The sequence below is a fragment of the Eschrichtius robustus genome, chromosome 10 (assembly GCF_028021215.1).
Source record: "Eschrichtius robustus isolate mEscRob2 chromosome 10, mEscRob2.pri, whole genome shotgun sequence".
Taxonomy (NCBI): Eukaryota; Metazoa; Chordata; class Mammalia; order Artiodactyla; family Eschrichtiidae; genus Eschrichtius; species Eschrichtius robustus.
The window spans coordinates 8018096-8031727 of NC_090833.1; the positions used below are offsets into that span (position 1 = coordinate 8018096).

Sequence of the window (13632 nt, forward strand, 5' to 3'; positions counted from 1 at the left end):
CAGGTTGGCAGGAGCAAGGGGGTCCGTGACTCTAGGAGATTACAACCTGTTTAGGAAGATAAGATGCCCTTGGGAGTGGAGGCCTAACAAAGGGTGACTGTGAGACAAGGGCAGGTGGCCTGCTGGAGATGGAAAAGAGCTCTCCTGGGCACTGGGCCAGCGGGATGGGGGCCACGGAGCTGGCCAGCGGGAATGGCCCCTGCATTTGTCTCAGTTCATGTATGCATTGGCTCAATAGGTGCCCACGTGCCATGCGCTGTGTTAGGTGCAATTGATGAGGGAGCGGATATCAGGTGGGAAGAAGGACCCGAATGGAAGCCTAGTGGGAGGACCCACGGCCTCGCTCAGTAGGCAGCGGGGCCGCAGAAGGAGGGAACAGTGGAAGATGAGACCACCTGGGGCCAGATGGCAGAAGGCCGTGAGTGCCAGTCCGAGGCGGGGCAAAGCCTCGATCTTTCCTGCTAGGAGAGGCCATCCTTGCTCAGACAGCAGCAGGACAGGCAGGAGGCTGGGGGGTTGCAGGGTCTAGGCCTGGGGCAACCAGACAGTATCCGAGGGACGAGACTCCTGGCAAAGTCATTACGTGGGGAGCCTAGGGCCCTGCATGGGAAGGGGATATGGGGATACGACACACTTCCAGCCCCACGCAAAGGCTTCTGGGAATCTGGGTCCAGGCAGAGGTTTCTAGGGGGAATTTCTCCCAGAATGCTGTGGCTCTCCTGTCTCCCCACTGGTGGACATGAAGGGGAGGTCAGCAGGAGGGAGTCAAGAGGGGTCGGTTGCTGGGGGTGGACCCTGGGAAAGCTCGGTTCAGCATCAGCAGGTAGGACTTTGATGGAGGATGAGGGCAGGAGGTCCAGGGTCTAGTCCTCAACCCCACGTGCTCTCACTTCCTCAGATGGGACCCAGCCGAGACCGCTCCACTCATGGCCAAAGTTAACTTCCTGAAGCCACCTCATCACGGCCAGCTTTGCTCTGAAAACTTCACTGGCTTCCCACTGTGGTCAGGACCAAATCCACCTCCTAGTTTGGGGTTCAGGGCCCTCCCATGAACTCTTTTACCCCGTTACCCCTGTGAGGCCCCTACCCCCCACTCCTCCTTGGCGGAGGGGGCATCTCCCACCAGCTGCAAACCCCACATGTGCTGCCCGAAGCAGCCACTCCAGCTGTTTCCTGCGGATGCTCTGCGGTCCAGCCAGGCCCGCCCGGGGCAGCCCCACACCTGAGCCCCATGTGCTGGACGCATGGATCCAGCTGTGCACCTCAGAGAGTGGCCACCCCAGATATATCCCCCGATGCTGGCTCATTGGAATTCTTTATTAGCTAGAATATTTTAAAATGTTTTTTAAAAATTGGTTTCATTTTGTATGGTTATGTTTTAGGTATTTTTTTTTATGTTTTAAAATAACTTGAACTATACAAACACTGTAAGATGGAAAGCGAGGGTATCACCCAGTCCTATTCTCTGTTGACAGTCTAGGGTTTAATCTTCCAGATTTTTCTTCCGTGTACTTTGTTTTCTTTCCCTCTCTCCCTTCCTTCCTTTTCTCCTTCCCTACTTCTCTCCTGCCTTCCTCCCTCCCTCCCTTTTTTTCTTTCTTTAGAGTGTAACCGGGAAAAAAATCCTGAAACTTTAATATCCCAGCATTGGCGGAAAATCCATAGGTCATGCGCAAATGAAATAATTAAAACAGGTACTTAAAATATTTTTTGTTCAGTTTGTAAGATTTTTAAGGTTTTTTTATTGTGGAAAAAAAGCACATAAGATTTACCACTTACCCATTTTTAAGTGTACAGTTTAGTAGTATTAAGTTTTTTTACACTGTTGTGAAACAGATCCCCAGAAATTTTTCATCTTGCCTATCTGAAATTCTCCCTTTCCCCTCAGCACCTGGTAACTATCATTCTACTTTCTGTTTCTATGAATTTGACTGCTTTAGATACTTTGTATAAGTAGAATCATACTATATTTGTCTTTTTGTGACTGGCTTATTTCCCTTAGCATCATGTCCTCAAGGTACATCTATAGATGCTTGTTATATTAAAAAAAAAAAAAAAAAGCATGGAGAAGCCTTTAAGTAAGAAGTGAAAGTCCTACCCCCACCCAGGCGCTCCTGTGTGCACAGCTGCTCTCTCAGTTCTGCTGTAGTTCGTCAGCTTTAAGATACCATTGATTTGATTATAAGACAAAACGATTTCAGAGATTTTTGTTTTGTTTTATAAATTTATTTATTTGTTTTTATTTTTGGCCGTGTTGGGTCTTCATTGTGGTGCACGGGCTTCTCATTGTCGTGGCTTCTTGTTGCGGAGCACGGGCTCTAGGCGCGCGGGCTTCAGTAGTTGTGGCACACGGGCTCAGTAGCTGTGGCCACGGGCTTAGTTGCTCTGTGGCATGTGGGATCTTCCCGGACCAGGGCTTGAACCCTTGTCCCCTGCATTGGCAGGCGGATTCTTAACCACTGCGCCACCAGGGAAGCCCGATTTCAGAGATGTTAAAATGCAAAAAAAAATAAAAAATAAAAATAAATTCTAGGGTTAGATTTTACACACACACGCACATACACATCCGTATGTTTAGAATTGTTTTCATGAAGGTGGGATAAGATCAGTGCTGTTGCGCCTTTTGCCTCTTTCTCTTGCCCCACCAGCTACACAGACCTCCAGCTTCCTTTCTCCAGCTGACTCTAGGGCAGTTGCCATCTCCCCAGCGTCACTGTCTGTGCCACTGTCCCTCCCATCAGTCAGTCTCCACTGGCACTAGAGAACATCCTGTACACGTTTTGCGCCCACTTGTGTGATTCCTAAGAATAGAAAGACACATTTGAAAGTTTGATTGACATCATCAATTTGCTTTCCCCATCATCAATTTGCCAGTTCACACAACCACCTACAGCTTTCGAGAGGGCCTTTCAAACAATTTCTGAGGCAGACCCTCTGACCCACTACTCACCCCTCCCACAAATGGCGAAACTAAAATCCCAACGAATAAGAACCTTGTCTGATGTCACAGGTCGCAGTGCTGGGATTAGGCCCAGGCGTCCTGGTGTCCAGGCTGCTGTTGTTGCTAAGAAACCACCCATCTAAGGTGGTCTCACCCTTCTGATAGTCTCATCCTCTTGCTTAAACACCTTCCATGGCTCTTTTGTGCCTGCAAGACAAATTCCGAATTCAACCCCCTCCATCTGGGGCTGCTGCCTTCAAGGTTGTGATGGGGTCTAGTGGTCAAGTGCCTGAGTTCTGAAGCTGCATGGTCCTAGGCTCTCATCTCTGTTCTGCTACATCATTGGGCACCTATTGCTGTGTCCCAGTCTCATGCAAAATGCTGGGTAAATACATCACTCTCTACCTGGGAACCCCAGGCAAGCTCTTTTACAACTGTGACCCTCACTTTCCTTCTCTGTATTTAAGGATTGACAGACATGGTCTGAGTCCAGTGCTCTGCCCGGCACCTGGTGCCCACTGAGTCTCATTAATGGGAGCTGTTCTTTTTTATCAGGATTGTCAGTCCCCCATCTGGGTGCCCTCAGCATTCTGAATGACCCACATCCTCACACGGCCTCACTGGGAGCTGCCTGGCTGGGTTTTTTTATAATCTACACAGCCACCGCCTCGGAGATGGGTATGTGGGTGGTCTCTGGAGTCCCGGGAAGTTACCGTCCCAGAGGAGCTCTTGGGTCCCTTCGAACAGAGGAGGAGGAGATCCAGGTGGGTCTTGGCCCAGGGGCCTCTGGGCAGGATCCGAGGAGGGGCTGGGGAACTTTGTCCAGCCGGCAAATCCCCCAGAATCCATGCCTCGGTGCCCTCCATCCCTGGTTCTGGCTTCTCTCTGCCACCAATTTGCTGTGGGATTTTGTGCAAAGAGCCTCTCCTCTCTGGGCATGTTTCCCCAGCTGTCATACAGGAAGCCTGGTTCCGTCCCCCTGGAGTCATGCGGGCACAGTGCGGGTAACGAAGGAATGAAAAACCCTGGGGAAGCTGTAAAGTACCCTATGCGTGTGCAGGCACAGCCACCTGCAGGTGCACGGGCGAGGGCGCCCGACCTGGCTTCCCATCAGGGCTCCGCTCTGGTCCAGTGCCCCCTCCCTTCCCGGTCCGCTCTCCCTCCCTCTGTCCCTCCCTCCCTGCCATCAAGGAGCGCTGGCTCCCGGCATGCCGTGCGCTGCTGACAGCCTTATAAATAGTCGCCTTTGCGGGCGGGCGGCCGGCGAGGACGGGCAGGGCACGCACTGTCCCCCGTGCCCACCCGCACCCCTCCCTCAGGTCAGTGTGTGCCCGTGTGTGTGTGCCTGTGCACGTGTGTGGGGTGCCCCTGCGGGGAGTGGGGAAGCCGCACGCACCTGGGGGGTGCGTGTTTGTGTGTGTCAGGGTATCCTCGGGGTTTGTGTGGCTGTGTGTTTGTATCCATGGTTGTGATCTGTATGCATCTGCTTGCCTGTATTCCCCAGGCGCTGCTCTGGGTATTTGTGCCACACTGTGTGTGCCATTGTGGATGTGTGTGTGTGTGTATGTTGCTCTCCCTCCCAGCCTCCGCGACAGTCACCCCTTTGTCCTGCCGGCACTCTTGGGGCTCCAGGTCCCTGCCCTTGGCACGTCCCAGCTGGGGACTGGGGAGGGGGAGCTGTGGCTGGACTCCCTGCCCCGAGGACCTGGGCAGGGGCAGCCTAGGTGATGGGAGGAGCTATCCTGTCATGTCATTTTGAGTGCTGGGGGGACGGGAAGCCCCCTGGATGTTTGGCCCCCTGCCCCAGCCTCCTGAAAGGCAGGGGCCCTGTGGGAGCCCTGGGACAGCCCATGGGGCCTTTCCTGAGTGCTGCTCAGTTACCTACCTAGGACTCTCCAGCAGCAGCAGGACTGGGCCTGAGGGTACAAGCCCAGAGAGGGTACACCAGCTGCCCAAGGTCACACAGCTGAGTGATGGAGTTGGGATTTGAACCCTAGCCAGTTGCCAACCACTGGAAATGCTGCTCTTGGTCAGAAGCCGGGAGACCTGGGTCTTGCCCTGGCCTTGCCTTGTGATTGAGATGAAGTCGCTGTCCCATTGGGCCTCAGCTCCCCAGGCCCCTCAGCAGACCACCCAGTCATATTAGGAGTTGCCGTGGCCCTGACTTGGGGGCCATATAAGGCCTGGGTGCGGAGCCCGTAACCCAACTCTGTCCTGGACCCCTGGCTTCTGTGAGGACTCCTCACAACCCAAGTTATTTTGGACCAAGAAGTGGCAGGTGCCAGCAGGACAGAGGGGCTTAGGTTACCAGGTGGGGGCAGGGCAGGGTGGGGTCGGGAACACTCCTCAGGGTGTCGCTGCCGGCTGTCCCTGGCCTGGGGACCCTCTCCCTCCCCCACCAGCTGCAGAGGGGCACTGGCAGCTCCTACTCTTCCTTAAGCACACTCAGCAGGAAAGAGGTTATAACTCATACCCCATGAGCAGCGGGACGGTCAGCAAAGCTGCTAAAGGACCTAGTGGGTGCCAGGCCCAGGGCAGCAGAAAACGTAGCCCCAAGTGTGACCTCAGCCAGGCCCTGGAGCAAGTCTCTCCTCCTCTCCAAGCCTCACTTCCCTCCCAAGGTGACTGTGAGGACGGAGTGAGGCTCCCAGCGCCATGCTCAGCCGGGCCCGGGCCCAGTGTGGTGGACACAGGCCTGCAGTATACAACAGAGAGGCCCAGTACAGTGTGGTGTGTGTGATGCTGGGCAACGGTCACCTGCCAGTGTGAGAGTGGAGAGCAGAGTCCAGGAAGGCTTCCTGAAGGAGGTGACACCTGAACTGAGTCCTAAACAGTAGCACCTTGGGGAAGGGCATCCAGGTGTTGGGTGCAACATTAGCCGGGCCCTGGAGTGGGACACGGTCGTGGTGGATGAGGGAGATCGAAGCAGTTCAAGCAGTGGCTGATAAGGCTGCAGAAGGTGCTGGGGGCCAGCTTGCTGGGCCCGGTCAGCTACGTTAGGGTTCATTTTGGGGACTGAGGGGGCCATACATGGAAGGGTTTTAAGCAGGTAAAGACGTGGTTTGATGCTTGTCAGAGAAAACCCTGCAGATTGCCTGGTGGGGTATGGAGGTGAGGAGGCCCACGGGAGGCTGGAGCAGTGGCCAGGTCCCCTGCTTGGAACAAGGCAGTGGCGGTGAGGACACAGACTGGAGGGAAGTTCAGGAGCGGAGGGCTGGGACTTGCGTGTGTGGGGTGGATGTGCGTGGGGAGAAGGGCGTTCGCTCTGACTGCAGCCTCTGGCTGGGTGATAGGGCACAATGCTGGGGACATGGGAGGGACTGTTTAGAGGCTTGGGGTCTGCAGGGTCTCTGGGCCTGTCCAGGGGCTGTAGATGTTTGGGGCCGGGAGAGGAGGCCTGGGCTGGCTGAGCAGGGATGGGGGTCCTGGGAACCTGACGCCAAAAGTGAGAGGGTGGAGTAGGGGCCCCGGGTGGGGATGTCCCCGGCAGGAGGAATGCTGGCCAAGGGTTGAGGGTCAAAGGCCAAGGCAAGAGTGTCTCTGATGGTTGCGGGCGGCCTTGGGGAGGGCTGGTGGGTGGGGAGTAAAGAAGTGGGGGCCAAAGATGTGTTGCAGTAACTCTGAAGACACTGATGGGAAGGGAAGGTGGAGGGAGACCCCTGGGGCTGTGGATGCAGAGCGGGGGGGGTCCCAAGAGGCATTGGGCTTGATTTACACACTGAGGGGAAAGTGTGGGCAGGGGCCACATCAGGGGTGGAAGTTGGCCCTGTGCAAGGGTGAGAGCCTGGGGACCCCCTCAGTTGAGGACCGTACAGGCTGTGGCCACGTGAGCAGCCCCGCAAATTTCTCTCCCACCCTGGGCCTCTGTGTCCCTTTGAGCATCCTGGTCCAAACCTCATCCCAGATGAGGACACGTGCAGCTCCCCTCCCACCTGCCTTCCTCCGGGCCTTCCTCCCGGCCCTGGGGAGCGTTGTCAAGTTGTCGGGCAGATGCAGGACCCAGGGTCTGTTTTCCGGGAATTGCAAGGGGAGCCCCTCAGCGGTTGCTTGTGTGGCTGTTTGTGCCCCTCGGTGCTGCCCCCCCGCTGTCTGGCTCCAGAGGGAGGAGGCAGGGACAGGACAGTGGAGGCACCCAGAGGAAAGGGGACTTTGTCAAGTTCTCCCAGCCTCCTGGGCCTTCCCTGCCCCCAACGGCCCCTCCACCCTCAGAGGACGGTCAGGGCCTAGCCACACCATGTGGCGGGGCGGGAGCAGAGGCAGGAGAATCCCCCTCACCCGCCCCGCCTGTGCCCTTGTCTTGCAGAGTGCTGCCTCGGCTCCCCAGACCTCGGCAGCATGGAAGGTACGGAAGCTCCTCTCTTTTCCTGCTCACAGCCTGGGCCTCAGTGTGCCCATCTGTTTAGGGGGTGGGCTTTCGGAAGACATTCGGGGAGGGTTCGGACGTGGCTCTGGGGCTGCTAGAAGGGGCCTATCTGGGGGCCTCCAGCATCCTCCTCAGGCCTCTCGCGGGATATACCAGCTCCAGGATTACTTCTAGAAGGGGAGAGGCCTCCTTGAGGCTCCTAAGGGCCCCACAGCTCACCTCCTACACTGGTATTTATAGAGCTGAATCTCTGGCTCTTTCTGGAGAGGGAGGCGGCACTGGTGAGGGAAGGCCTGCCCTGTGGAGAGGCCCCAAGAGTGCAAATGCCGAGGCAAACACTGACACATTCCTGCCCCTCTCCCGGACCAGCAGGGGTGGGTCTTGAGGGTGTCTTGGGCCCTCCTGGCTCCTACGGGCTGGGACCTGGAGGGAGACGTGGGCCAAGAGCCCGGCTGGCCCGCCTCCTGGCAGCACCACCCGTCCCTCCCTGGCGCTGGGCCTCGGCCTGGGCGGCTCTTAAAGGAACCCAGCTGTCCTGGCTGCTGCTGCGGCCTGAGGCCGGCGGTCATCCTTCCACCCCCAGGCCTCTGAACATCCGCTGCCACTGGGCTGTGGCCTCCCCCCACGGCCAGGCTTGTGCCCATCACACGGCAGCAGACGATGGGGACCCACAGAACTCGTTCTTCGGCAGCTCCTCTAGACCTCCAGCCCCGTGGCTGGGAGGACCCTGGGGAACTGCCGAGCTCACCTCCCCACTGGGGCAGGGACTTCTTTCCTAAGTGCACACAGCGAGCTCCTACTTCCCTGAGAAGTGGGGAAGGCCTGGCAGCCTGGGAAGAGGCCCCGGCCCCAGTCCTAGCTCTGGCATCCCTGGAGCAGGCCCCTGCCTCTAGGCCTAGGTTCCCCTCTCTCTGGTGGGGCTACGGTCTTGCTGAGTTCTGAGATAGAGGTTGAAACGTAAGCTCCCTCCCTCTCCGGGCAAGGGTTCCACGTGCCCACCAGAGCCCTCTTCCCCGGCAACCGTCTCCAGGGCAACGTATGTTGTGGTTGCCAACTCCACACTGGTACCGCCCAGGGAAGGCAGGCGGCAGGCTGGCCCGGGGCCTGGGAGGGGAAGGGTAGGGGACACGGCGCAGCAGGACCATGCAGGCCTGCTGCTCGGCACCAGACGCCCGCAGCGTGGAAGACGCTAACGCCCGAGGTGACCAGGCGTCTCGGTCCAGCTGCCCACAGGGAGGGGCCGCGAGGGTTGGCGTCCGAGCCCCTGAGGGGCACCCTCACAGCGTGTGCTGAGCCCGTAGCCTTCAGGCCTCTGCCTCTCTGCCTGGAACACCCTCTTCTCCCTGACCTGTCTCAGTCTCTGACTTTTCCTCGCCCCATTATCCCTCACTCTGGGCCGACTCATCTGCCTCTCTGACGGGACGATGAGCTGTGTGTGTGCAACTGCCTGGGGCCCAGCACAGGCCTGGGATCCCAGAGGTACCTCTGGTTCTCTGTCCAGTGACTCACTGAGCTCTGCTTCCCTTTTCTCTCCCACAGAGAAGCTGAAGAAAACCAAGATCATCTTTGTGGTGGGTGAGTCCAAGGCAGGCGGGTGAGGCAGCAGGCAGGGCGGGGCTGTGCAGGCCCTGGTGGGAGCCTGGGACTGGGGCTGCACCCTGGGCTCTGCCCCCGCTTCACTGGGTGACCCGGGCAGACCCTGTCCCTGCAGGGGTCCCATTTCTCGGGGCTTCTGAAAGGGCGGGCGCTTGCAGGCGGGCCTGGCTCGGGGAAGGGCACCCAGTGTGAGAAGATTGTCCAGAAGTACGGCTACACCCACCTCTCCACCGGGGACCTCCTGCGGGCTGAGGTCAGCTCAGGCTCAGCCAGGGGCAAGATGCTGTCGGAAATCATGGAGAAGGGGCAGCTGGTGCCACTGGTGAGTGGGCCCCGGCAGGGTGAGGGTTGGGGGTGATGGTGGCCCTGAGTGGACACCAGCCAGCAAAGCCCATGACACACTAGCAAGGCTGACCATGACCTTCCCTGTTTCTGAACCCTCCTGAGGGTCCCCACTGCCCTTGGCAGAAAGCTCCTTCCGGAAGCTCCCACGAGCCTCCAGGACCTGCCCTGCCAACCATTCCAGACTCCCACCACCCTGGCCTTTCTGTCCCCTCACATTGGTCACACTCTTTCCTGCCTGGAATGTTCTTTCCTCCTCATCTTTCATACCTTGCTGACTCCTCAGACTTAGGCTAAGACCCCCCGCTCCCGCCAACTTTATACTCCAGTAGCCTCCCTTCTTTGCCCGTATAACCCATGTCATGCTTGGAAACTATAAATCAACTGTGTAATTGTCTGTCCCCTCAGCAGACTGTGAGTTTGCGGAGGGCAGGGAAGGTCTGCTTTGTTCACAGCTGTGTCCTCAGGGCCCAGACAGGAGGCTGGGAGGAGGGGCTCAGTCATATTATTGAGTGAATGAAGAAATGAATGAATGAATGAACAAATGAATGAATGATTCAATCAATCAATCAATCAAGTCATCACAGTTCACAGAAGACTTCCTGGAGAGGGAGGCTTGTTTGGGAAATGTGTGTTAGGGCAGAAGGCGTTTCAGGCTGTGGGGCCACGCGTGCAGAGGCCCGAGGAGGGGGTGGAGAATAGGGGCTCATGACTCCGCCTTCTTTTGCCACGCCTCCAGGACACAGTGTTGGACATGCTCCGAGACGCCATAGTGGCCAAGGTAGATACTTCCAAAGGCTTCCTGATCGACGGCTACCCCCGGGAGGTGCGGCAGGGAGAAGAGTTTGAACGGAGGGTAAGTGCACCCTCATGGAGCTGTGACATGGGATGGGCAGGCAAAGGCTGGGGAATTCACAAACCTGGCCGCAGGTTCCAGCTCAGCTGCTTGAGGCCTTGGGCCAGTCAGTCTGCCTCTCTGAACCTCGGTGTCCCCAACTGCAAAATAGGGACAGACAGTTCGCAGCTGCCTTGAGGGGCAGCGTGGGGATTAGAGAGAATGCATCCTTCAAAAGTGGGGCTTGGCACCCCATAAACACACTATCAGAGGGGCAGGGAACAGCATGGCTAGGACTGGAAGGGTCACGCTGGTGTGGGGAGAACAGAATCTGTGGGGCAGGGCAACCGGCAGTGATGTGGGTGGGGACCTTCAGGCCGGGCTGAGGCCTCGAATGCCACAGAGGGGCGTCTAGTCTCCTTCCAGGCGCCACGGGGAATCTGGCTAGAAAGAGTGAGCCTTGAGGATGAGGGCTCTGGGCTGCCTGGCATGAGTGTCCCCCAGGAAGACTTTCCACAGTGGGGGAGCACCTCACCCAAACACACACATGTGCAGGCACATGTGCCCACAGGCATACAAGCACACGTACATGTGCACACAGGTACAGACACACATGCACAAGGCCAGAGGCATATGCACACATGTACACAGGCATGTAATGTACACACACGCACACTCATGCAACGTGTGTGCACGGATGCAGTACATCCAGATACAGGGATGCACAGAGATGCACACATATGTGCATACACAGTTGCACACACATACACCAATACCTCTGATGTCACAGGCCATATGGGGGAAACAGATGAAACTGCAAGTGCCTAGGAGGAGGGAGAGGTCTGCTGACCTCTAAGGGTGGGTGCGGGCTCAGGGAGGGCTTCTCGGCAGCAGGAATGCCTGCGGGGAGGACGGGGCATCTTAGGGGGCTGGGGCAGGACAGACCTCCATCCGCATTGCCTGTCTCTGTGAGGCTGGGCCATCTTTGGGCTTCCATAGCTTTGAGCCTCATCCAGAGGGAGGATATTATAGTCCTTGACCTCGAAATGGCTGCAAGACCTCAAGAAAGTGTCTGTCCTGGTCTGGGCCTCAGTTTCCCTATCTATGCAATGGGGATTGGCTGGGTTTCCTTCAGACTAGGAGGCCATGGACCCTGAGGTCAGATGCCAGGCAGCCCTGAGGCATGTCCTGATGTACCAGATGCATGATGTCACCTCAGGCCCTCAGGGTCACATCTAGAAAATGTGGCTAATGAAAGTTAACCCATCCCTCCTGGGGCTGTTGTGAGTGCTACTGTGCGGGCTGGGCACCTGGTCTTCTTAGCTCTGGACACAAGGGGGCGCCTGGGCCTCACCGAAGGAGGACTGGTCGGCCTTCTGGCCCTTCCAAATCTTCCCCGCGGATGAAATGCTTATTGCAATGACAGTGACATTGTTCAGAAACCCCAGAGCTCAGCAGGCCCTCGCCCCTTCACTCAGCCCTCCTTATTCCTTTGTCAAGTTCATATCCAGCCTTGCAGGTATAAGACGCACCTACCTGCCCTCGGGGGCTCCAGGCCTGGCCGGGAGAGGGACCTTAAGTAAATAACCAGAGGCCCTCCTGAGACAAGCTCAAGGCAGAAGTAAAGGGGACTGGAAGAGCATGTCCCAGAGAGCTGGGATGGTGGGGGGGGGTTGGGCATCTGCAAAGACTGTCCTAGAGGAATGAGATTTTAGCTCAAATCTGAAGGCGAGCACTTGGTATTGAGGGAAAGGGTTCCTGGCCAAGGTTCCCGGCATGAGCAAAGGCCTGGCAAGGGAGGAGGTGGATGAGAGCCCAGACCACAGACAGTCCATGTGGCCGAAGCCAGGAGAGCAAAGGACTGAGAAGCACGAGATGAGGAGGGTGGGAAGGGTAGGTCAGGTAAGGAGTTAGGACTTTCTCCTGAGGGCACTGGGGAGCCATGGAAGAGGTTTGAGCAGGGGAGGGGCAGGGCAGATTGGTTTTAGGAAGGTCCCTCAGGCTGCCTTGCAGGAAGGGCTTGAGGGTCCGAGTGGGTCTCAGTGGGGACTCAGAAGTGGGAAGATGAGGAGGAGATGGCCCCAGGGGGCAGGAATGAAGCCCCTGTAAATAGTGCCCCGCCCGCAGATCGGACATCCCACGCTGCTGCTGTACGTGGACGCAGGCCCCGAGACCATGACCAAGCGGCTCCTGAAGCGTGGAGAGACCAGCGGACGTGTGGACGACAATGAAGAGACCATCAAGCAGCGCCTGGAGACCTACTACAAGGCCACAGAGCCCGTGATCGCCTTCTACGAGAAACGTGGCATCATTCGCAAGGTGCGGGCCCAAGGGGGCCCTAGGAAACCTGGGTCTTTGCCTGGCTTGGCCTCAAATTGCTGTGACCTTGGGCCAGCTCTCCTGTCTGGGCCTTGGTTTCCCCACTGGTTGGATGAGGGCCTGCTGTCCACTGTGGCTGGGCTCGGGGAGCCTGGCCTGGCTTTCGGGAGAGGTCAGCCCCCTGCCTCGGTGGGGCCCACCCAGCCTTCCCCGGCATCCTGCCCTCATGGCCCATCTCCCCACAGGTCAATGCCGAAGGCTCCGTGGACAGTGTCTTCTCCCAGGTCTGCACCCACCTGGACGCCCTCAAGTAGCAAAGCTGGAGCCCCTTCCCCAGCTCAGAGCCCGGCCCCACCCTCGTCCTGACTCAAGGCCTTCCCAGCCTGAGCTCAGCGCTTCCACCCTGCCCGGCCGGAGCACAGGCAGAGGAAGCCACTTTATCCTGTTTTCATGGACAGCCGAGCACTAAAGGAATTTCCAAGGACATTCAGTTTTACTTCTTTTTCTTTGATTCCATCAGGGATGATTCACATGGTGTGGCCGCCCCAGACTTGAGTCCCCAGCCCCTGCCCTTCCCGTACCTCTTCGGGCCCCTCAGCCCACCTCAGCCGGCGCCCCTCTCCTAGCTCCGTTGGAAGACGCAGGGCCCTTCCTCACACATGGCGTGCTGGGCCTGGGCTGTGCCAGGCCTGGGGACACTGGGTGACTGAGGAGTGGTCCTGGCTCTTGGGGACTCATGGTCAGGCAGAGCTGGGCCCTGGCCTGGGTTCCTCTGCATCCTTGTCACGTGGCCTTGGTCCCGAGCCCCTTAGCTCTCCGAGTGTGTTCTCTGTCCCGAACCCCTGCTGGGGACTGGGCTGGAGCAGGCAGCGTGGTCATGGGCTGTGGGAGGGCTTCCTGGGCAGTGGGGGCAGCACACATCAGCCGGCCGAGTGGGCAGCGAATTGGCCTCCTTGGTGCAAGAAGCTCTGAGGGTCCGGAAAGGGCATCGGGATTGAATGGGGGGTCATGGTCAGGGGTGCCTCCCTGATGAGGCGAGACCTGAAGGATATCCCACCATGTGGTCCTGGACAGGTCACAACCTGCCCTTCCTGAGCCCATTTCCAAATCTGAATTAGGATCAGTGCCCCCTCCCCCAACCCTCCCCCAAGGTTAGGATGAGAACACACTGAGCAAGGGGTGTGGGTGGTCAGTTACCGTGGCCTGTGGGACCGGAGACCAGAGCAGCCTCAGGGA

At 57.9% G+C, this 13632-nt stretch overlaps 1 protein-coding gene across 2 annotated transcripts; it reads left to right on the plus strand.

Moving 5' to 3' along the window:
* Window positions 1–4163: 4163 nt before the first annotated feature.
* On the plus strand, window positions 4164–12882 carry AK1 (adenylate kinase 1). 2 transcript variants are annotated; one of them, XM_068553601.1, is made up of 7 exons: window positions 4164–4260; window positions 7245–7283; window positions 8844–8879; window positions 9059–9222; window positions 9982–10098; window positions 12205–12396; window positions 12642–12882. In XM_068553601.1, exons 2-7 carry the CDS (start codon window positions 7277–7279, stop codon window positions 12708–12710), a joined length of 585 nt encoding a protein of 194 aa, XP_068409702.1. In that variant the 5' UTR covers window positions 4164–4260; window positions 7245–7276; the 3' UTR covers window positions 12711–12882. The 2 variants fall into 2 exon arrangements, with proteins under 2 accessions (XP_068409702.1, XP_068409701.1); XM_068553600.1 differs by lacking the exons at window positions 4164–4260; window positions 7245–7283 and adding an exon at window positions 8401–8505.
* The last annotated feature ends 750 nt before the right edge of the window (window positions 12883–13632 follow it).